Source organism: Puma concolor, chromosome B4 (assembly GCF_028749965.1).
Source record: "Puma concolor isolate L17-30 chromosome B4, mPumCon1.1.hap2, whole genome shotgun sequence".
NCBI classification, from domain to species: Eukaryota; Metazoa; Chordata; class Mammalia; order Carnivora; family Felidae; genus Puma; species Puma concolor.
Genome location: NC_141673.1, coordinates 48,343,739 through 48,369,113, shown reverse-complemented (window position 1 = coordinate 48,369,113; position 25,375 = coordinate 48,343,739). Strand labels below are relative to the sequence as shown.

Below are 25,375 nucleotides of genomic sequence, written 5' to 3'. Positions count from 1 at the left end.
AAAGTGAAAAAATCCACAGGATGTGAGAAAATATTTGCAAATCATATATCTGAAAAGCGGCTAGTATCCAGAACATATGAAGAACTCCTACAACTCAGTAATAAAAAGACAACCAATTAAAAATTGGGCAAAAGATTTCTATAGACATTTCTCCAAAGAAATATAAATGGCCAATAAGCACATGAAAAGATGCTCAACATCATTTGTTATTAGAGAAACGCAAATCAGAACCATCATGAGGTATTACTTCACTAGGATGACTATCATAGAAGAGACAGACAATAGCAAGTGTTTACAAGGATGTGGAGAAATTGAAACTCTCACACATTGCTGATGAGGATGTAAATCAGCGTGGGTTCTGATGGAAATAGTTTGGGAGTTCCTTAAAAAGTTAACATTAGGGTGCCTGGGTGGCTTGGTCAGGTAAGCAACCGACTTTGGCTCAGGTCATGATCTCATGGTTCATGAGTTTGAGCCCTGCATTGGGCTCTGTGCTGGCAGCTCAGAGCCTGGAGCCTGCTCGGATTCTGTGTCTTCCTCTATCTGTGCCTCTCCCCCACTCATGCTCTGTTTCTCTAATTTTCAAAAATGAATATGCGTTTAAAAAAAAAAAAAGTTAAACATAAGTGTGCCTGACTGGCTCAGTTGGTGGAACGTGAGGCTCTTGATTTCGGAGTTGTGAGTTCGAGCCCTGCATTGGGTGTACAGATTGCTTAAATAAATAAACTTAAAAAAAAAAAGTTACACATAGAGTTATTATGTGACCTAGCAATTCTACCTCTAGGTATATAGCTAAAATAATTGGAAACATATGTCCATGGAAAAACTTGTACATGAATATTTGTGTGAGTATTATTCATTATAGCCCCAAATAGAAACAATCCAAATGTCCATCAGCTGATGCATGGATGAATCAAATTTGGTATATCAATACAATGGATTGTTCAGCAGTAAAAGTGAAGTGTTATGTTACAATATGGATAGACCATATAGACATGCTGAATGAAAGATGCCAGACACAAAGGCCATATATTGTATCATTCCACTTATATGAAATATATGTAATAGGCAAAAACAGAGATAGAAAGTGATTAGGGCTTAGGGACACCTGGCTTGCTTAGTAGAGCACGTGACTTCATCTTGGGGTCATGGGTTCAAGTCCCACATTGGGTGGAGAGCTTACTTTTAAAAAAAATTAAAATGAAAAAAAAAAAAAAGAGTGATTAGGGTTTGCCAGGGGATAGGGGTTGAGGGTAGGGAGTAACTAGATACAGGATTTCTTTTGGGAGTGATGAAAATGTATCTGGCACTGGATAGTGGTGATGGTTGCACAACCTTGTGAATATACTAAAAAGCCACTGACTTGTACACTTTATGGTTTGTGAATTACACTTCAATTTTTAAAAATAATGCTAAGTGTTACCATTGACTGAATACTTTATAGCCCCAAACTGAGCTAAAGACAATCTAATGAAGTGCCTGGGTGGCTCAGTCAGTTGAGCGTCCCACTTCAGCTCAGGTCATGATCTCGTGGTTTGTGAATTCAAGCCCCAAGTCAGGCTCTGTGCTGACAGCTCAGAGCCTGGAGCCTGCTTCAGATTCTGTGTCTCCCTCTCTCTCTACCCCTCCCCCACTCACACTTTGTCTCTCTCTCTCTCTCTGTCTCTCTCTCTCTCTCAAAAAATAAGTAAACATTTTTTAAAAATTTAAAAAGAAGACAACTCAGTGAATGCATATGATTATCCCATTTTACAAATTATAAAAGTGAGATTCAAGGAGATTAAGTGTTTTACCCAAGGACACATATTAGAAAGCATTTGAACTGGGCAGACTCAGGTCTAACTCCAAAACCCCAATGCCTAATCACTCCTCCCAGCACCAAGCTGTCCTGATCAAAAATCATTAATAATTCCCATTATATATCTGAAAATGCCCAAATATTTGTATGTGTATATAAACAACATTTCAATATATATACCATATGTAGTAATATATATAACATATTATATATAATATGTAATATACACTGCCTAACATAGTACACATATGTAGAATTTAATACATATAATATATAATAATATAGATATGGGTGTGTGTGTGTATATTATCCACAAATCAGTAAAGTCAACTCAATAGAAAAATGTGCAAAGAATATGACCAAGTAATTCAAATGAAAAATACAAATGGTCAATATACATTTGAAAATATCTGTAAACTCGCTTGTTATTGGGGGAATGTAAATGAATGCAAGACCATTCCTCATTCACTGTAGAGACAAAATTTAAAGATTCCTAATAAACAGTGTCACAGAAGAGTGAATAGGGGGGTTGGCATTCATACACTGCTGGTGTGCATTAAGAGTATTAATAGCAAGGGCGCCTGGATGGCTCAGTCAGTTAAGAGTATTAATAGCAGTGTAATATTATCTATTAGAATTTTATATTTATCATTTAATCAAATAATTTCACTGCTAGGAAACACTCTCCTATGTACAGAAGGATGTTAATTGCTTGTTTGTAATAGTGAAAAATTGGATATAAACTAAATGCCTACCGATGTGTATACAACTTTATGTAAATTCTTAGAAAAGTAATTAACAGAAGTTACTTTTGAGGATAGCAGTGACATTGGAGTAGATGTTGGGGAGGATGAGTAAAGGGCTAACAAAACCTTTTTCCCTTTCTGCTTGAGAATTTGACTCTGCTTGAGAATTTGGTTTCTCAGGCAATGTGATAAAGACAGTATGTCAATCATGCCGCCAGGCAACACTGTGCATGGGGGAGGAGATCTCTGTTTGGTAAACAACGTCTGGAGTGAGAGAACAATCAGTCCAGGCAGGAAGTCACATCCTTGGACTTCCCTGAGTGCTCTGACTCTAAGTAATTGGTGTGTCTCTCACAGGAACTCTAGAAACTATACCTAGGAAGTGGTTATAAGAGATACTGGCTCCTGCAGGGAGTAGGGCCTGTAAGCCAAGGCAGCTTCTATGTTTGCCTGATGGGCACCTTGCTTCCTTGAATCTGCAGCGCATGCTCAACAGACTGCTGCAATGACTCCTGGGAGCATGTGCCCATGTCCTGATGGCCGTCTGTGGTTCCCAGGCTGTAGCCTTTGGAGTGTCCAAATGCGGTCTATAGTCAAGTTGTGAGTCAAGGTGTAACTGAACCTAAGATCTCCCCTGTTGGGCAGAGTCAGAAAGGCTTTCATGGCAAACTGAAAATAAATTTGTAAGTTAAAAAATTAGTTTACACACATCCTCCATTTCAACCAGTAGAATCTTCATGCTATTCCTCAAATGTACTACCCTGCACTCTCCTGCTATTACATCTTCCATCTTCTTCCTTTGTTAAAATATTTCCTTTCTTCCAGGCCCAAATTTCCCTCCCCCTCCTCCCAACTAAGCTCACTTCCTCTGACCCATCATAGTATCTTGTTTGCCTCTCTTTTGTGTTGTTATTCATCCTGCTGTGAAAGTATGATATACTTCTATTACCATCCTTCACACTTTTTTTCACTCTTGGCAAAAGAGGGCGAGTTGGTTTTGTTTATCTTGATAATATATATAAAGCACTTGACATGCCTAGCATACAGGAAGTGCTCAATAAAGGATCACTGGCCTTTTAGTGTTCTCTGTCACTTAACTTTTAGGACCTGCCCGGGGTCTATTCCACACTAGGGCACAATTCTAGTTGCAGATCTTGACTTTTTCTTCATCTACTCTAGCCTGTCCCAGTGCTAGGCACAGAGTCTTGCCCAGCTGTGTCCCAAGATATCACAAGCACAAATAAGCCAAAGGTGAAAACTGACTTTGGCCTGGAATGTACCATTCATGTGGGTCTACTTATGCTGAGGTTGTTTCTGTACTTAAGACTTTGGGAAATTAGACAAAATTTATAGTGTGTTTTTACTGAGTTTGATGACCAGAACTAAGCTATTTTTATCTCTCTAAGAGCAATCTAAAGTGTCAGGACTGCCCTGTCCAGTCTTCTATGGTAGAGGTCTGCAAACATTATCCAAAAGGGCCAGATAGTATTTTAGGCCTTGGGGGCTATACATTCTCTGTCACTGCTGCTCAATTCTGCAATTGTAACATGAAATCGGCCGTCCCTAAACAAATGAGCACTGTGTTCCAACGAAAATGCATTTAATGACACGGAGATTTGAATTTCGTAAAATTTCCACATCATAAAATATTTTCCTTTGTTTGATTTTTTTTTCCAAGCACTGAGAACATTAACAAACAAACAAACAAACAAAACCATCCTTAGTTCCCAGGCCATGGAAAAGCAGGCTGAGGGCCACATACAGCCCCAGAGCCACAGTCTGCTTATTCTTGGGTTTCCAAGACTAGGAATGTACAAGAATCGCCAACCCCAAGAGGGAGCTCTAGGATTTGCTCTGTGAATTCAAAGTAAAAACCCGAGTTTGGGCCTTTGTCAATGTTCTGAGCCCACTTAGGTTAGCCCAAGTTACCCCATACAAAAGAGATTTGCAAAAGAACCGTGAAGCTTAAGCACAATGACTCATTTCTTCTGTTTAATCTTACCGAGGCTTGTCACCTCCCTGCTTCATGAGTAGCTGCAAAGGCATTCAGTCTGAGGAATTCATTTCCTAACCTCCTAAACTGACTGCAGTTCGGTTTCTTCCTTCACTCTGATGCCCTCATCATCAGAGACCTTGAGGCCATATCCAACTGGGCATTTTCAGGGTTTATCTTATCTAACTGAATTGACCACTTTCTTTTCCTAGAAACTTCCTCTCTCTTTCTTCTCTGCCCTCCTCTCTCTGTGATTTTTTTCTGTTTGTTTTTTCACCGGTCCTTTTGGCCAATTTTTCTGTTTCCTTTAGTGTTCCTTCTTTCCCTTTGTTAGTCCTATAAATATTTTCTATTCTCTATGGTTCTATCTTGAACCAGCGTATTTTTTTTTCTTACTTACCCCTGGCTGCAAATACTGTTTGTATGCTAATTGTCCCAAGCCAGGATATCCAGCCCAAATTCCCATGCTAAACTCTGGACTGTACATTCATCTATCTCCTTGACAATAGGTTTAGATGTTCTATGAGCATCTCAGTTGAACATGTCCAAAACTTAAGTTATTGTCCTCTATTCTGATCTTCTCACCATCACAAACTCCCTACCTTGGTAAATGGCATCAGTACCAATCCATCTTGCCATATTGTCAGTAGTAGATAGGATCTCCCCAACCTAGGCTCCTCTGGTTGAGAACTACAATCACCATTCACAGAGGTGAATTCTGTGGCCCTTCCCCCTGGCCAGACATGATTATATTTGGGTGGATGCTTAACCCAATCTGGATGAATCAGATTATCTCCTGGGATTATTCTCAGCCATTATTGGTACTTGAACTACAGATGATGCAACTGTATGCCTGGAGAATAGAGAATTGGTCTATAGAGAGAGAGATTAAAATTGATGCACAAAGAAAAGAAGAGTAGAAGAAATGGCCTTAGATAGAATTATCTTGGCCCTGCCATCCCAACTTCCCACTTGCCTGTGCCTTGCCTATAGGGCTGCCTCTGTCCTTGAGTCACCACCCTCTAGTATAAAATAGCTTGCTTCTAACCTCTTGTACTTAATTACTATATTAAATTTTCTCTTTTGAATTACCTAACATGAATTTTGCATCCCTGTCTGACCCTGACTAATGTAAATATCTTTGCAAATAAGCACAGAATGTTGACAGCATTTACTTTAAGAGCTATTTATTTATGTTTCACTGTACAAATCTCCACCATTTACTTCATCATTTGGCAATTGATGAAAACTTGTTTCCAAGTTTTTCACTACTACAGTTAGTTCTGTAATGAACATCTTTGCATATATATGTATTTTTATAGGGCAAAGTAAAATTGCTAGAAGTAATATTTCTAGGTCAAAAAGGGGGATATGCATTTTTAATTTTAATATTATTCCCAAATTTCTCCCAAAAGTTTGCACCAATTTATACTATTGACAATTGTACATTAGAGTGCCTGTTTACACTCCTGGCCAACTTTTTGTCGATCTCACAGGTGAAAAATATTCCATTGTTTCGATTTGCTTTTCTCTGCATTCTGAATGAAAATAAGTATCTTTTCATACGCTTACTGGCTCTTTGTATTTCTTTTTCTGTGAACTGCCATGTAACAGGTTTTATTTTTTGCTCTGTTTTACTAAATATTATATAGCATGAACTTTATCTGAAACAATAATAAAACCGACACCATCAATAAAGACTGCATATTATTTCATTCTGATTATACCATAATTATTCTTTTATTATTAGATATTTAGATTGTCCCCAATTTTTTTCATAACATTTATAAGTTCTTGGATAAGGAGTTATGAGGACATAAGGGTGTGTGTGTGTGTGTGTGTGTGTGTGTGTATGTGTATGTTTAAGGCTTTTGCCAATTGCCAATTGCCCAATGGAAAGTCCATCCCAGTTTGCATTCCCACCAGCAGACTGTGAGTGTGCCCATTTCCCCATACAAAAGTATTCAGCCAAGAGGTAATTTCTGGAGTTTGTGTCATGAACTGCCCATGCAAAATGATCTGCAGCCCAAGTGGTCAGTCTCCAGAATTGCAGGTTTGAGGCTCCAGCATGAGCAGATTCCTTTATCTATCACTGTGAAGTTAAAACTACAGACCAGTCCTTTTCAATATGTTCTCATTCATCCCACAACAATTTATTGAACATCTATTGTGCTGGGAGGCTTTTTTCTTGTCCTGGAGGTCTCCCATCAAAAAGGGTGAGCCACAGTTACACATAATTAAAAATATCATAGTATTGAGAAAATGCTTGGGTGTTGGAGAAAGCCCATCACAGACTTGTGGAACTTGGGCAGGGTGCTTAACTTCTCCAAACTTCAGTTTTCTTTTGCATACGGTTGACATCATGAAACTGATCAGAGGATGGTGTTAAAAGGCCTGAGTGCCTGGCACATGTAGGTATTCTCATGGGGAGTAAAAATGTGGGCTCTGGAGTTGGGCTACATGGTTTGAATCTTGGCTCCATTGCTGACTGGCTTTGTGACCTCAGGCAAATTATTCAACCTTTGTGCCTTCCTTCCTGAATTTAAAGTGGGCAGAAACATACTTACCTCATACTGTCATTGAGAAGATCAAATGAGATGATACATGTAAAGTACTTAGATAGTACCTAGACCTACTAAGTACTCAATTAATATGTTATTTTTTAAACAGCTTTATTGAAGTACAATGTACATACAGACATATTTCATTTTATTGTGCTTTAGTTTATTGTACTTCACAGATACTGTGTTTGTTATAAATTGAAAGTTTAAGACTTCAGTGGAGGAAGAAACTACAGATGTGGTAGAAACAGTTAAGAGAACTAGAGTGAGAAGTGGAGCCTGAAGATGGGACTGAGTTGTTGTAATCTTATGATAAAACTTGAACACATGAGGAGTTGCTTCTTACAGATGAGCAAAGAAAGTGCTCTCTTTTTTTTTTTTTTTAGTTTTTTTTTTTTTAATGTTTATTTATTTTTGAGAAAGAGAGAGAGAGACAGAGCATAAGCTGGGGAGGAGCAGAGAGAGAGGAAAACACAGAATCCGAAGCAGGCTGCAGGCTCCAGGCTCTGAGCTGTCAGCACAGAGCCCAACACAGGGCTCGAACCTACAAACTGCGAGATTTTGACCTGAGCTGAAGTCGGATGCCTAACCGACTGAACCACCCAGGCACCCTGAAAGTGGTGGAATCTACTCCTGGTGAAGATGCTGTGAAGATTGTTAAAATGACAGCAAAGGATTTGGAATATTATATAAACTTAGTTGATGCTGTCAAACAGCATCACGTGCTACAGAGAAATCATTTGTGAAGAGTTGATTGATGCGGCAGACTTCATTGTGGTCTTTTTTTTTTTTTTTTAAAGATTTCTTTATTATTTTTAAGTAATTGCTACAACCAATATTGGAATATTATATATTATATTATATAAACTTAGTTGATGCTGTCAAACAGCATCACGTGCTACAGAGAAATCATTTGTGAAGAGTTGATTGATGCGGCAGACTTCATTGTGGTCTTTTTTTTTTTTAAAGATTTCTTTATTATTTTTAAGTAATTGCTACAACCAACATGGAGCTCAAACTCACAGCCCTGAGATCAAGAGTCGTACATTCCACCAAGCCAGCCAGGTGCCCCCTTTGTGGTCTTACTTTAAGAAATGGCCGCAGCCACCCCAACCTCATCAGTCAGCAGCCGTGAACATAGAGGTAAGACCCTGCACAAGCAAAACGATTACAACTCATTGGAAGCTTAGATGATGGTTAGCATTTTTTAAGCAATATTTTTAAAATAAGGTATGTGCCTTGGCTTTTTTGGGACATAATGCTAGTGCACACTGAATAGCCTATAGCATAGCGTAAACATAACTTTGATATGCACTGGGAAACCAAAAAATTCATTTGACTTGCTATGTTGCGGTGGTCTGGAACCAAATGTGCAGTGTCTGCAAGGTACACCTGTATTGTCATGGGCTGAATTGTGTACCCTCCCAAATTCCTCTGTCAAAGTTCCAACCCCCAGTATCTCCAGATAGAACTGTATTTCGAGATTAGATCTCTCAAGATGTAATTAAATTAAAAGGAGATCATTAGGGTGGACTCTAATCCAATATGGCTGGTGTCCTTAAAAGAAGAGGACATTTGGACACAGACATGTATAGAGGGAAGATGATATGAAGATAAAATGAGAAGACCATCTGCAGGCTAAAGAGAGAGGCCTGGAATAGATCCCTCCCTCACAGCCCTCAGAAGGACCTGACCCTGCCCACACTTTGATCTTGGACTCCAGGCCTCAGAACGAAGAGAAAATAAATTTGTGTTGTTTAAAACCACCCAATCTGTGGTATTTGTTACAGCACCCCTAGCAAACCAATACAGACACCATAAGATTCACCACTTTTGTGTATAATTCAATGATTTTTAGTAAATTAACAGAGTCATTCAATCTAATACTAGAATATTTTCTTCACTCCCAAAAGAAACCTTGCCTCCATTTGCATTCACTCCCCAATTCCCACCTTCAGCCCCAGATGGCCACTCATTTTCTGTGTGCATAGATTTGCCTTTTCTGGACATTTCATATAAATCATCTCCAATGATCAGGAAATTTTACATGTCAAGAGTCAGCACATTCTATATCCTGATTTTCTATTTGTTACAATGTCTTATATTGAGTCCACATAAATAAGACAAAAAATATTATATGTACTGCAGAATAGTCGTATTGGGACTGAAATATTCAGTCAAAATGACCATTGTAATTATAAATAAGAAATTATTGCTGGGGCGCCTGGGTGGCTCAGTTAAGCATACGACTTGGGCTCAGATGATAATCTCGCTGCTGGTGGGTTTGAGCCCGCCTAGGGCTCTGTGCTGCTGACATCTCAGAGCCTGGAGCCTGCTTCAGATTCTGTGTCTCCCTCTCTCTCTCTCTGCCCTTCCTCCGTTCTCACGCTGTCTGTGTCTCTCAAAAATAAATAAAAGTTTAAAATTAAAAAAAAAAGAAATTATTGCTTGTTCTTCGCAGTCACTAGGGAAAAAACACTGAAGACTTTGAGGGAGAGTTTCTGTAGAGGTGCAGCAGGGTAGAGACAGCCCTAGAAGGTAGCAGCTGAACTGCTCAAGGAAACCGCTTCTGCGCTGAGATCTGAACGGACAAGTTGCTCCCCAGAGCTGCTCAGGCACATCTGGTAACTAATCGGGACATTCCATCAAGGCCACGTGTTCCGGGCCACGCCTAGAGGCGGAGCATCTACACTGCCAAAGACAGTGTGGAGGCTGCACAAAGACTGGGCTTTGTGCAATGCCCCTTTTGTTGAAAAGACCCATTTAGATGAAATCTATCTGGGGCATTATGTCAAAACTGCAAATGGAGAAGTCTTTGCTTTTCTCACCTGGAAGAGTCAGCGCCTCTGTTGAGTTTACCAACCCTTAGTAACCATAAACTGAAACTCTGGATCGGTATGCATATGCATACACATGTAACCATTTATTCAAGAATATTTATTAAGTGCCTTCTGTGTGCCAGGTACCTTTCTAAGCACTTGGGAATATATCAGTGAATAAACAAAGGTCCCTGTGCTTGTGGTGCTGGCATTCTAGAGAGAAAGTCAGCACATAAACACTAAACATAGTAATAATAAAGAAGTTAACTAAAGTGTGAAGTCAAAAGGTGTTAAGTTAGAAAATTAAAGCAAGGCAAAGGGGTTGGGAGTGCCTGGGGTTGAGCAGGGACAAGGTTGCAACTTTATTTTTTTTTAAAACCACTTTACTGGTGTGTGATTGACATAAAGCTGTACATATTTAATGTGTTAACTTGCTAAGTTTGAAGAGACGTGTATCAGTGAAACTATCACCACTGTATGCTTTCTTTTTTTTTTTTTAATTTTTTTTTTCAACGTTTATTTATTTTTGAGTTAGAGAGAGACAGAGCATGAACGGGGGAGGGGCAGAGAGAGAGGGAGACACAGAATCGGAAACAGGCTCCAGGCTCCAAGCCATCAGCCCAGAGCCTGACGCGGGGCTCGAACTCACGGACCGCGAGATCGTGACCTGGCCGAAGTCGGACGCTTAATCGACTGCGCCACCAGGCGCCCCGCCACTGTATGCTTTCAACAGAGCCATCACTTCCAAAAGTTTCCTCCTGCCCTCTATTTATTATTCTTTTATGTCATAAAGTTGCAATCTTAAATAGGGTGATTTATTTTCACCTTGTTGAGAAGGTGTCATTAGAGCAAGACAGAAAGAAGAGGATGGAGTTAGCTAGCAATTATCTGTGGAAAAGTGATCCAGGCAGAAGGAACAGCCAGAGTATGCTCTCTAAAGCAAAAGCAATTCCAAGGAGCACCCAAGAGGCCACCGTGACTGGAACTGAGTGAGCAAGGGAAGAGCGGCAGAGGTGAGGACTTTTTGCAAGGGCTTCAGTTGTTACTCCAAGTGAGATGGGAAACCGGAAGAACAGTGTAAGTGGACTTAAGTTTGGAAAAGATCCCCCTGGATGGATTGGAGGGGAACAAAGATAGAAGCAGAACATGGATTAGGAGCCTATTTCAGAATCCAGATAAGAGATGACGGTGGTTGAGGTTGGGAGCAGTGGACATGCTATGTTTGTGCAACTGGAGATTCATTTGTCCTGCAAATATTCGTAGGCACTGTGATGTGCGCTGGGATGCTGTGGTGACCAGCCTAGTGGCAGTCCCTCCCTAATTACTGTAAACAATGGTAATAGTTAACATGGATAGACGGCTCGCTACAAGTCAGGTTGTCTTTAAAAGGTTGAAAGGTATTTTCTCAGTGAACCCAAATCAACTTCTAAAACTCAGGTGCCACTGTTGTTTGTCCCCGTTAAAGGTGAGGGAAGTCAAATCCCGGGAGGGTTAGTGAGTAGCCCAAACTTGCACAATCAGGCCAAAGTCAGAATTCAAGCACATAGGGTTGTGTTCCAGAATGCCTCCCTTAAAAATGGCAGCCATGATGGGGGTTATAATAGTATGACATGGGAAGGAGGGGATGACATCGAAGCTGAGATTTAACTGTTTGCCAGGAGATGGGTGGGTGTAGGGAGAGGAGAAAGCAGGAGTGAGGAGGGGAATGTCCCAGGTACAGGGAAGATCATGTACAAAGACAGACCTAGAAGTGAGAAAGCAGGACCTTGGAAAGACTGAAAAAACTCCCACCATGTTGTTGGATCTCCAAGTGTATAGGGGGGAGTGATAGAGGATGAACCAGAAAAACAGGCAGTGAATACAACTTTGGATTAATACATCTGTGAATCAATAGTCTACTAATTGCACACTTGTCTTTAATATTTCCTTCCTGGGATCTCCTGCTGCAAATATATCAATTGAAAGACAGTGGATCTTGGAGTCAGAGAAACAATGACAGCCCAAGGAGCAGCTTGCTGTAGAAAGGCTAAAGACCCCAGATCTCCACCACCCCTTCCATCCAACCCAAATAAGTATACTAAGTAAAGCCATGAGCTAGCTATGCAAACACAGCTTCAAGAAAAGTCCTCTGCCCCATTTCCATCTAATCCTTTTGGAGCCTCTGTTACAGACAAACTTAACTGAATCCTGCTCTGCCATTTCTTAGCTTTAACACGAATTATTTCACATCTATAAACTTAATTTATCCATTCTATAAAATTAACATAATGTTACCCATCTCAGGATTATTATCACTCTAACTGAGCTAATGCATACAAACTGTATATTTGACATTTTCTATTCATTTACAAAACTCACATATCTAAATAACAATTCCACATTCCAATAAAAAGTGCATTTTGATTATTCCCAAAATTGGATAAATGTTTTAGTCTTATATGATACAAGAATAAATGTTTAAGCTCCACAAACTCCATCTACTTTAGTCCAGAAGTTTCTATTTACTTCCAAATAAGATGGGAAATTCTTGGCTTATGATGTCTAGAAGTAAGGGAATGCATTGACTTTTCAAGCAGAGAATCCCCTGGACTTCGAGAGTAAGAGCTGGTCTGGCCCACTGAGAAGTGCCCAGACATCGAAACCAGACTAATTTGGGATTAACTGGAGGGACGTAGTTGATTGCTCATCGGCAGCAATGGAAATGAGCTTGCACTGCCTTGCGCTTACTTGGCTTTCTTTCTCGGGAGAAATGTTGCCATAAATTGTTTTGTGAGACACCAACAACTTGGCAAGGAAGAAAGTCTTCCACAAAATATTCTAGCCATTGGGAGGGCAAAACTCTGGGAAGTCCACCCACATTCTTGCGGGATGCAGCTAGACATCTGCAAAGAACATAAGCAGCGCAGCTCAAAAGCCATAGTATCATGCAAGGCGTGAGCCCACATGCAGAAGGATCAGTACTTTGTCCTCAAAGCCAGGTACCCTGAAACTTGTTTCCCCAGTTGGCCTTTGTACCCCTCTATTCTAGTATTTCTAACTTAAGTTGTTAAATGGGCAAAAGTCGGTGTACTCAGTGGTTCCAAATCAGTATTTAGTCTCACAGAAGTATTTGGAGCTGGTAATGGACCCAGTGACAGGGACCATTTCAAAGTAAGTACGGATCCAGAAATGGGAGAGAAATGACCTTAATGCTTGGTCAGAGGTGGTACATCTATAAACGCCTAGACTGTCTGTGTGTGGAGACAGGTGGGGAAAAGCATGTGGGCAGGGAGGTGACCACATGTGAAGTGGACTCTGAGGGGGATGGGGTCTGTGAGGGCAAGGCAGCTGAGGGCCTCAGCCGAGGGGGGGAATGGTGGGGGACAGAGAACATAGGAGGGGTCAGCAGCCCTTCTTTAACTGTCATGTGCGTCACTGCCTGAAGGTGGCATCTCTCACTCTGAAGGATTCCTATGAAGATTAAGAAGCCTTGAAATACTTTTTTGGGAGGTCAGTGCACATCTGTTTCCTATTTGTCATGTTCTGTCAGCACTTCTGTGAGAACAGAGCCATTACACCAGCCTTGGAAGCCAGAGGCAGCTGGATCCTCCAGGCCTGGCATCTCCCGGGCCCACGGTCCCACCTCCTCAAGTGGCAAAAGAGTAGAAAACACCATTGCGTCCCATCTCAGCTTCTGCCACCCCCACTCTCACCTGTACTCTGTGCTTCAAAGAGCAAACAGGTACAAAGAATTCAGCCTGGTTAATCAGTTGTTCTCTTGCCTGCAAAACAACACAGCAAGAAACAACTTAGAGGCTTTTCAATCCTCTGATGTGTTTAATTTGTTATCTAGCAAGCAATAAAGAGAAAAAGAAATTCTCCGGAGTTTTATAATATTTACAGTCCTCTCGCTAGGGAACTGGAGTTTGCCCGGGAGGCATATTGCAAAGTGAGTGTCTGGCCCCAGGGAAAGACCCAGAATTCTGTAACAGTCCTGTTGGCCTAGTGATGTTTATCAGAATGGTGAAGATTTCCAAATGGTGCTTATCAGTGTACGAAGGCACTTATCACAAGTAAGGAAAGACTTCCATTGATTTGGTTCAAAGGGCAGCCCAAGACACTCAGTGAATCACATTCCCTGCCCACCTCTGTGCAATCCTCCCACCACCCCTGGGTGACCCAGGCTGGCTTCACCAGGGTCTGGGTTTGAAATCACAAGGCGTCTGTGACAGTCTACTTTCCTCTCAGGTCGCTGTGTGATGACCGACCTCCAACGCTTAATTCTGATTTCAAGAATGCATTTGGTAGATGGATGATCAGTACCCAACTGGGTCGGGGCTTCAGTTTTCAAGATCTCAACTGAATGCCTTCGAAGCTTCTGAGCAGATGAGAAAGGATGATCAACTACTTACCGATGCATAAAGGCTGAGTGGGCAGGAGGCTCAGACTCCTGTGATTGTAAATCCTTTTCAAGTCTGTTTATCGGTGTTCTCCACTAGTCACTCTGTGATGTTTTAGGACTCGCTTTAAAATGAAGAAGTATTTAGGGGCGCCTGGGTGGCTCAATCGGTTAAGCGTCCGACTTCAGCTCAGGTCACGATCTCACGGTCCGTGGGTTCGAGCCCCGCGTCAGGCTCTGGGCTGATGGCTCGGAGCCTGGAGCCTGCTTCCGATTCTGTGTCTCCCTCTTTCTCTGCCCCTCCCCCGTTCATGCTCTGTCTCAAAAATAAAAATAAACATTAAAAAATAAATAAAAAATAAAATGAAGAAGTATTTAATTTTATTGATCACTACCCATGTGCTGTGTTTCTAGGACTGCCTATTTATTGGTGTTTCTGTAAAAACAACAGCAGCCACGTGTTGTGGAAACAGTCTCAGTGGAAACCAGCAGGACTTAGCCTGATGTGGGCATTTTTGTTACATGCCTCCCCAGAAATGCTTGAGTTAATATTTTTACAATAGAAAAAAAAAAAGGCAATAAAAGCTTTTGAAGCCAGATGTCTCTTTACAAAACTGCTGATGGGGAAACTTTTCTCATGTAGAGACTTCAGTTAAGGTGATCAAATAAAATCAGTTATATTTAAAGTTGCTGGCTTTTTTGTTTATCTCGGTCAAATAAAGCTGTGTGTTCTAGTGAAGAAACTGAAGGTCAAAGGTCAAAGGACAAAGATTCTGGTGAGGTCTTGCATTAGGGAAGCCTTTTTAGCAGTGACTTCAGCCTTGGCAGGTGGTAATGCTGTTCAAGTCATGGTCAGAGGACGGAAGGGTTCCAAAATCTAAGTCTGATTTGGACCGCAGACATTGCGCTTGCAACTTGGGTAGGGCACTTTTTACTAGTTTTCTGATCTTCACCAAGTCTTAATGGCCAACTCTCTCTCTCTCTCTCTTTGTTAACTGTCAATAGTAAATAACTGCTAGTCTAAAACATTCACCTGTCAACAAAGTGATGTATGTTCTGGAGAGAGTCAACAAGCAAGAATTGAAGTGACTTCAGTTGGTTTCCCCCCACTTATTTCCCTTGGCAGAATCCATCCTCATGTGGTAATTAACTCTCGTTTATTTGTTTCATACCAAACTAAAACCTACACAAATCTAAATACATGTGGGTGAATCCTTCTACCTGGCTGCTTGACCACCATCAGAATCACCAGTAAGTTGTAAGTATAGTTGACTTAAGTTCCACATCAGTCATTTCTCCTGCCCTCCTCTCCGACCCTTCTTCCTTTAGTGCCCTATTCAAATGTCACATCCTCTGAGGCCCACTTTTCTATTCTCAGTCTCCCCTCCATGAATTAAATCCTCCCTTACTTTGCGCATTCCTCTACTGCTCATCATAGTTGATAGTCACGTGTTTATGTGTTGTCCCCGCCTATTCAAATGAGAACCCCATCAGGGCAAAGGAGTTTTTAGGGCCTGGAAAAATACCTTGGATGGAGGTCAAAGGAAAGGACTAAAGTGATTTGCAGCCTGGGTCACTGTGAGAACTCCATCAATAGTTAACTAGTCAGGAGGGAACTGTTTTGGTCAAGGGGGAGGGGGCGAGAGGCAAGATGATGAATTACATTTCAGTTGTATTAAGTCTAAGGTACTGGAAGCACATTCAGAAGGATATTTCCAGCAGACCTTCGGGAATATGTGAAAAGAACATGAGGAAGAGACACTAGAGGTAAAGCAATTTGGAAGCTCTTCACATAAAGGGATGGGTGGCAAAAGCCACATGATTCACTGAGTCCATGGAGGTGAGTGGTGTCTTAGATAGAAAATTCCAGGAAGACATCTTAGGAAAAGCTTTCATTTAGGGGGCAGAAGGAAAACAGCCAGCAAAATCCTTCAGCATTAGGGATCTAAGAGAATAGGAAAATGAGGGGCTAAGGAAGCCAGACTGGGTGTGGTTTCTAGAAAGGTGATCGATGCAGAAAGTTCAAGGATAATGAGTATGGAGGAAACACCCGTGTATCTCATAACTGGAAAATCACTGGCAACTTTCAAGAAGGCACCTCCAATTGAAAGAGAGGAACAAAACCAAAAGTCTAGCAGGGGATTGCAAACTCAAATGCTTATAAGGACTAGAGAGGTAACAGAAGTGAGCAAAGAGACAATGATGATATGGTGATCATAGGCCCCACCACACACCCATGCCCAGGCCATTGTTGCCTCATGGAAAGCATGACCCAAGACAGCCAGCTATCTGACCTTCACAGAGAAGACTGAATTTTTTTTTTAATGTTTATTTTTGAGAGAAAGAGAGTGAGCAGGAGAGGGGCTGAGAGAGAGGGGGACAGAGGATCCGATGTGGGCTCCGTGCTGCCAGCCGAGAGCCCGATGTGGGGCCTGAACTCATGAATCATGAGATCATGACCTGAACTGAAGTCAGACACTCAACTGACTGAGCCACACAGGCTCCTTGAGAAGACTGAAATTCTTATTTTTAAGTGAAATTTTCCAATTTAAAAAATATTGTGAGTCTAATGAAACACTTCTATACACTGTATGGGTGTATTTGAGCTCGTATTTGAGCCTCCTGTACTAGCAGCCTTTGCTAGGTTTGAAGGCATTGATGAGAGGATAGGAATCTTCTGAGATATGACCAGTCTGCTGGGTGTTTTAGAGACTGGAGTGCTAGCAGGTATCAAAGAGAAGATGGAATTTTCTGGAAAGAGAGGTCCAAGGCGGAGGTGGAAGTCATGAGATCAATAAGAAGAAGAAATACCTTTTCTTTTCAGATGAGAGGGATGAAGAGAGTAAGAGAGAAGTGTTAAATATTGAGAATGAGATTTAAGGTAAATAAGGGAAGATTAAGGACCTTGAATTTAATGTCATCAGTGAACTCTAAGAAGTAGACCTTGAGATTACCTGTGGAGGAAAAGGGAGGCAAGGACTGCCCTTGGGCCATCGGAGGGTGGGAAGTGTTTGCAGTAGTCACAGGGTTAGGGTTCAATGGTGACAAGTCAAACAAATAAAGACCCAGTGGACGTTGATAGCATACATCTAGAGGGATTTTCCATTTAACCAGCACTTTTTAAATGGCTCTGCATTCTGGGCACTAGGCTAAGCCCTGGGGATTTCCAGTCAAGTTGAGGAATTAGATGAAGAAATAAATAATTGCCACAGGCTATCAATGTCACAGAGGGGTACAAACAGGGTGCTTTTGGGAAAAGAGGAGACACATCCTGGAAGGCTTTCTGAGGAGAGGGGATTTAAGTCTGTGTTTGAAAAATAAGTTGTAATAGAGAATAAACTGATGGTCATGAGAGGGGAGGAGTGGGGAGGTTGAGTGACATAGGTGATGGGGGTTAAGGAGTGCAGTCGTGATGAGCACTGGGTGACGTATGGAAGCGTTGAATCACTATGTTGCACACCTGAAACTAGTGTAACACTGTATGTTAACTACATCGGAATTAAAATAATAAAAAAGAAAAGAAAAAGAAATTGTAGTTGCTATGAAGGCAATGGTGAAAGTCAGAAGAGACAATATATACAAAACACTAGTGGTAATAGCAGGCATGGCACATTCTGGGAATTTCAGCTACTTCCATGTGTCTGAAACAGACTGCCAGTGGCAGAGTGGGAGAGGATGAAACTGAAGAGTTATTGAGAAGAAACATGAATGGTCATGGAACTTGGACTTGCCCTATAGACAAGGAAAACCCACAGAAAGATTTCTACAACAGTGACATTATCAGCCTGTTAGAAAGAACACACTGACTAGAATGAAGATCAGGAAGGAGGTCAATTTTGATCTGCAGTTATGTACTCAGCCACAGAGGATATATCTCCATGGATTTAAGTTAATGATAGCAGTCTTAATCTCTTTCTCCTCTGATCTAGGGCTGGAACAAGCAACCCACTTTAGGTTAAGAGGGCATAAAAGGATGTCTACAAGGAGCCTCTGGGAAAGAGTTCTTTGATAAGTAAGAAATGCTTGAGAAGAAAGCTTCAGTTTTCCCCTTTGTTCCTCTCTTTCTGGATGTTTTTCTATGAAGATGTAATGTTTGGAGCTGCAGCAATTATTTTGAGATTATGAGGTAATGGTATGAGGTAAGGATGAAAGCAACAAATTGAAGATGGCAGAGCAGAAGACAGACCTTGGGTTCTTGGTGTTAGAGGAGGCCATTAAGAGGATGTGACCACTGGTTGACCCACAAACTGGACTTGGGCAATCAGAGGTTCCCCATCTTCTTCCTTGTCCTTGGAGTGTAGATTTCTGTCCACTGTTCCCATAGCTGGAGCCGTTTCAAGGACAGAACCTTGAGAAAGTAATGTGTTGTTGAGACCATCTGAACTATGTATGTGCCTGAACCTCTATAGGCCTCTGTATACAAACCTTTAAGATTCTGGTGGGTGGACATGGAGATACATTCATCTTGTGACTGTCCAAGACAAACCTCATATGTAAGCCCCCTCACTTACTAAAGTTTCCACCTACCGGAGCGCCTGGGTGGCTCAGTTGGTTGAGTGTCCGAGTATTCATTTCAGCTCAGGTCGTGATCCCAGCATCGTGAGATTGAGCCCCGAGTTGGGCTTCATGCTGAGCATGGAGCCTACTTGGGATTCTCTCTCTCTCCCTCTGCCCCTCTCCCCTGCTCGCACTTTCCCTCTCTCTCTCTCTCTCTCTGTAATAAAATAAAGTAAAATAAAATAAAATAAAATAAAATAAAATAAAATAAAATAAAATAAATAAAATAAAATAAAATAAAATAAAATAAAATAAAATAAAATAAAATAAATTGCCACCTACCAATCTGGAGTGGCCCTCCTCTTTCTTTGGTCTCTCCTTGCCCCCGTGTACAGGGGCCAGTTTCAGATTTCAGCTAGGGAACTCCCGGGGTTGCAAACCAACTATGGTGACACCGTTTTGTTTCCAAAACCACTCTGGGATGACCTGCCTTGAACTTAACAAGCCAGTAATTGGTACACTCATGGTTTAAATCATGATTAGTTTGGTTTTTTGTTAATTGTCACATTGCCTTATATGTGGCCATCACAGTAGAAAGTTTAAGAAGCAAGAGATCCTAAACTGCTAGAGGTCTTCACTCATGTATAGTTCTACTTCTGGGTTCAAGAGGTATGTTGCATACTGTTGGTTAGTATTGTATATCTCTTACCAGTCTTTACCCTTCCTTTCCACATGTCACAACTGACTTAGACAAGGCTGCCTCATTCATCCATGTTTTCATCATTGTAGCTTTACTTGGTCCCTCCTAAACAGAATTCATTTCTTTCATTTAAAGTCCCAGTGTCTTGGGGCGCCTGGGTGGCTCAGTCAGTTGAGCATCCAGCTTCAGCTCAGGTCATGATCTCACGGTTTGTGAGTTCGAGCCCCGTGTCGGGCTCTGTGCTGACAGCTCAGAGCCTGAAGCCTGTTCAGATTCTGTGTCTCCCTCTCTCTCTGCTCCTCCCCTGCTCATGCTCTGTCTCTCTGTCTCTCTCTCTCTCTCTCTCAAAAATAAATAAACATTAAAAGAATTTTAAAAAATAAAAAAAAAATTAAAAAAAAAAAGTCCCAGTGTCTTAGGGTACATGGCTGGCTCAGTCAAAAGAGCGTGCAACTCTTGATCTCGGGGTGGTGAGTTTGAGCCCCACATTGGGTGCAGAGATTACTTAACAAATAAACAAACTTAAATAAATGAAGTCCCAATGTCTTGGTATTTAAACTACAATTAGGGGTGCCTAGGTGGCTCAGTCAGTTAAGCATCTGACTTTGGCTCAGATCATAATCTCACAGTCCCCCGGTTTGAACCCTACATTGGGCTCTGTGCCAACAGCTCAAAGCCTGGAGCCTGCTTTGGATTCTGTCTCTCTCTCTCTCTCTCTCTCTCTCTCTCTCTCTCTCTCACTCTCTCTGCCCTCCCCCACTCACACTCTGTCTCTGTCTCTCAAAAATAAACAAACATTAAAAAAATTAAAAATAAAATAAACCATAGTTAATTATGAGGCCAAGGGTCTTGTTTTCTTTATCTGTGTGCCCCTGGCACAAAGGCTGGCAAATAGCAGATGCTCAAAAAAAAAGTGTTTTAAGTGGAATTTTGAGATAGAGGGCCTGAATAATAATAAAGAAAATATTGGACCTATTTTGTATGTTTCTCCAGATTTGCCTCACTGACCTTCAAGCTGCTCACTAATAGAGAGTCCTGATGGTGTTTACCTCCCCTGGTGTGAGGAACATCTCAGGCATGGCCCCCATCACACCCACACAATAAGAGCTGCAGTGGAACCAGGAGTCTGAAGCCAGCTCAACCTGACTCATGGAGCCTCTGGCTCCTCCCACCGCTTCCAGACTCAGAGGCAGCACCGTGCCTCACTCAGGCTGTGGCTTACCCGGTGACTGCCTGGAGGGGTCTTGTGTTACACAGCCCAGGAGTGCAAGGGACTTATCACCCTGGGAGGTCTACGTTGACCAAAGAAAGACAGGAGGTGAAAAGGAGCTTGCACATTAACTAGCTCCCTTCCTCCTTGATGGACCACTCTGGGCACCATTATTCCATATGGCCTGACCAAGTAACTCGCTGGGTTTTCTCATGAAGCCATAGCCAATGCCCTAATGAGCCACTTTGTATTTACTATTTCTCCATCCCTGATTGACATCCTTTTTACTCACCCTTGATGCTCTGGGATTGTATCTTCTTTGCAGTTATATTAGCATATACCTTGCCTCAACCATTGTTTTTTAGGCTAAGACAAAGATTCTATTATTCAGTATTGGTTTTCTTGTTGCGTTTTTGAAATCTATTGTGCATTCACGGATGCCACCTCAGTTTAAATTCTTTCAAACATAGGTAGCCAGGGATGCCAAACAGCACAGTATTTGTAAAAACTCTTTTTAAGTAAACCATTATCCATGAGGAGTAGTTCTTAAAAATCAGTCTATTTTTGAAACATTCTTAAACAAGGTGAAATGAGGTCTAAAGGGCAGCAAATTAAATGTCCGTGATAAGCAAATATTTAATTGTCCTTGATTTTAAACACAGACTTGTCAGACTGAGCTTGATAATGACTCCTTTAAAGTCGCATTATTTCCCAAGGCATCAAGCTTGTGTTGACAAGTTTCTTGAAAGACAGTTGGAAGAATAATTGAAAGATACATAATTAACTTTTGCTTAATGTTTGGTTATCGTAATGTCATCTAATATTAGTAAAAGCTACAGTAAGTGATCAGAGTATCTGAGTTAATTTCTTTTGACAGATGTGGAATACTATATTATTTTTTAATCATTATTCTGTTTATCACAGACATCTTTTTGATGTAGTTTAATTTGTTTTATACCGAATACATGTAGGAGTCATATATAATTAATGGAAATGTCCTCAGGAGAAAAATGAGGCTTCAGTCTCTGTGGCAACATAATCATGTTGAATTTATGCATGACTCTAACTGTAGGGGTCTGGAATCATTAGCCAAGGTTAATGAAAAACACAATTTACAATAAAGATATTAACCTACATAATTTTATCTGAAATAAGAAACAAAATCTGAAAATTTTAGCATACTGCTAAGCTACCCAAGACAAAAACACATATACAAAGGAAAAATAAAAAGTTTTGGGTCTGGTTGGGGAAGAACCAAAAGAGGAATTGTACAAGTTGAAAGGGACATATCAAAAACAAAACAAAACAAACAATAAATCTAGCAAAGATTACCCTCTTGATAATTTGAATCTCAAATTATTCAAGCATATGTTTCCCAATTGCGATTGGAAAGTAATAGCATTAATACCGAAATATGTACATATTTAACACAGTCACTTTTTTTTTCCTATACTTTATTTTTTATAATTTACATCCAAGTTAGTTAGCATATAGTGCAACAATGATTTCAGGAGTAGATTCCTTAAGCCCCTTACCCATTTAGCCCATCCCCCCCTCCCACAATCCCTCCAACAACCCTCTTTTTGTTCTCTATATTTAAGAGTCTCTTATGTTTTGTCCCCCTCCCTGGTTTTATATTCTTTTTGCTTCCCTTCCCTTATGTTCATCTGTTTTGTATCTTAAAGTCTTCATATGAGTGAAGTTATATGATATTTGTCTTTCTCTAACTGACTAATTTCACTTAGCATAATGCCCTCTAGTTCCATCCATGTAGTTGCAAATGGCAAGATTTCATTCTTTTTGATTGCCGAGTAATACTCCATTGTGTGTGTGTGTGTGTGTGTGTGTGTGTGTGTGTGTGTGTGTATATACATACCACATCTTCTTTATCCATACATCCATCGATGGACATTTGGGCTCTTTCCATTCTTTGGCTATTGTTGATAGTGCTCCTATAAGCATTGGGGTGCATGTGTCCCTTTGAAACAGTCTACCTGTATCCCTTGGATAAATACCTAGTAGTGCAATTGCTGGGTTGTAGGATAGTTCTATTTTTAATTTTTTGAGGAACCTCCATACTGTTTTCCAGAGTGGCTGCACCAGTTTACATTTCCACCAGCAGTGCAAAAAGAGACCTGCTTTCTGAGCATCTTCACCAACATCTGTTGTTGCCCGAGTTGTTAATGTTAGCCATTCTGACAGGTGTGAGGTGGTATCTCATTGTGGTTTTGATTTGTATTTCCCTGATGATGAGTGATGTTGAGCATTTTTTCATGTGTCAGTCTTCTTTGGAGAAGTGTCTATTCATATCTTTTGCCCATTTCTTCACTGGATTATTTGTTTTTTGGGGGTTGAGTTTGATAAGTTCTTTGTAGATTTTGGATACTAACCCTTTATCTGATATGCCGTTTGCGCATATCTTCTCCCATTCCCTTGGTCACCTTTTAGTTTTTCTGATTGTTTCCTTCCCTGTGCAGAAGCTTTTTATCTTGATGAGGTCCCAGTAGTTCATTTTTGCTTTGGTTTCCCTTGCCTCCAGGGACGTGTTGAGTAAGAAGTTGCTGTGGCCGAGGTCAAAGAGCTTTTTGCCTGTTTTCTCCTCTAGGATTTTGATGGCTTCCTGTCTTACGTTTAGGTCTTTCATCCATTTTGAGTTTATTTTTGTGTATGGTGTAAGAAGGTGGTCCAGGTTCACTTTTCTGCATGTTGCTGTCCAGTTTTCCCAGCACCACTTGCTGAAGAGACTGTCTTTATTCCATTGGATATTCTTTCCTGCTTTATTCTTAACTGTCCCACTAATGAATGAGGGTAAAGAGGTCCCCAAATCAATCAGCAAATGTTTGTTATATGCTAACTGTGGTGATTTAGTCTAGAGACCAGTGCCTAGATACTTGCAACTATGTTCCCTGATCAAACTGGAAATTGCTAGCATCAACTGTGACCTGCTTTATAATTGTGCTTACCTAATCACCAGGCCCTCTGAAGAAGAGAAGATAATAGCAAATAGGGAAGGAATGTTAAGGGAGGTAGGATGATCTAAGGGAGTAGAATTTTAAGAAGGCAGTGACCCAAATGTTGCCACTAGAACAAAAAGAATAAGGAAGTGCCTTTGGAATTACTTAGAAGCAATCACTGGTGTTCTTCAAAAGAGCAGTGTCAGACACTCCGACTTCTGGCCATGATTGAATAATTGGAAATGGGATTAACCTTAAACAACTAGGACACTGGACAAAATATAGGAAACAACTGTTTTCAGACTTTGGACAACAGGTAGTGTGGGAATGTGATCCCTTGGAGAAGGTAGCCCTCAGATGCCCATGGCTTTCTGCCTTGGGGCACCTACCTGGCCATGGATTAGGAAAGTGGGTTCCATGTAAAACACAATAATTTTATTTGAGTTGAGGAGACAAAGATCAGAGTTCAGGAGAGGTGAGGCTGCTGGAAGTTTGTAGGGCAGGGTTGCAGAGAGGAGGAAGCTACTTAGAAAAAGAACTCTGGAAGTCTGTATGGGCTTATTTTGAGTCTGCTGAATACAGTGAAACTCAACAGTTTGGGTAAAGAGAGGTTGGAGAGCTGTGGGCTGAACTGTTCCTGAGCATACACAGGAGTGGGACTGCTCAAGTTCTGACTAGGCAGAGAAGAGTGGCCTCACTGATCACTCACTAGGAGTGCTCTACAGTAACCCTAGAAAGGCCATGCTTTAGTAATGTTACTAAACTATTCCTAGAATAAAGGCTACAGGGGTGCCTGGATGGCTCAGTCAGTTAAGCATCCCACTTTGCTCAGGTTATGATCTCACAGTTCGTGGATTCAAGCCCTGTGTTGGGCTGTATGCTGACAGCTGGAGCCTGGAGCCTGCCTCGGATTCTGTGTGTCTTCTCTCTTCCTGTCAGCTTCTCGCACTCTCTCTCTCTCTCTCAAAAATAAATAAATGTAAAAAAATAAATAAAGTTTACTTTATGTCCACCCTAAATAGGCTTAAAAACAAGCCCCCAAAGGATCAAGTACCTTTATTCCTACCACAACAAAACACAACAGTCTTTAAAGGAAGACAACAAAATCCAGATACTCAACAATGTAAAACTCACAATGTTCAGCATCCAACAAAAATTTACTAAATGTGCCAAGAAGCAGGAACATGTAACCTATAACCAGAAGAATAATCACCCCAAAAGGACCATGAAATGATAAAGATGGATGGAATTAGCAGACAAGAATGTTAAAGCAACTCTTAAAACTGTGTTTGACTATTTTTTTTTTCAACGTTTATTTATTTTTGGGACAGAGAGAGACAGAGCATGAACGGGGGAGGGGCAGAGAGAGAGGGAGACACAGAATCGGAAACAGGCTCCAGGCTCTGAGCCATCAGCCCAGAGCCTGACGCGGGGCTCGAACTCAGGGACCGCGAGATCATGACCTGGCTGAAGTCGGACGCTTAACCGACTGCGCCACCCAGGCGCCCCAGTGTTTGACTATTTAAATGAAAGCATGAACAAAGTGAGGGGAGAAATGGAAGACGTTTTTTAAAAGTGCAGTTTCAACAGGGTGATGGAGAGGAACAGGGACCCCAGACTGAAAAAAGGGAAGGAATAAGGAACACAACCTGAAGGGAGTGGCTGGAGACCGTTTCTTCAAGAAGTATGGCTGCAAAGACAGAAAGGGGCAGCAAGGCC

The 25,375-nt window shown here is 41.2% G+C and overlaps 1 protein-coding gene across 2 annotated transcripts in view; it reads left to right on the top strand.

Moving 5' to 3' along the window:
* The window catches only part of YEATS4 (YEATS domain containing 4), a 66,668-nt gene that overhangs the window by 26,844 nt on the left and 14,449 nt on the right, over positions 1-25,375 (top strand). Inside the window, exon 7 of one of the 2 annotated variants that reach the window (XM_086712825.1) lies at positions 14,145-14,981. The exons of the other annotated variant lie outside the window; for it this stretch is intronic. Within the exon in view, the coding sequence (XP_086568951.1) occupies positions 14,145-14,212 (68 nt within the window). The 3' untranslated portion in view covers positions 14,213-14,981. Of the gene's footprint in view, positions 1-14,144; positions 14,982-25,375 lie in introns of those variants that run through there. 2 annotated transcript variants of the gene reach the window in all.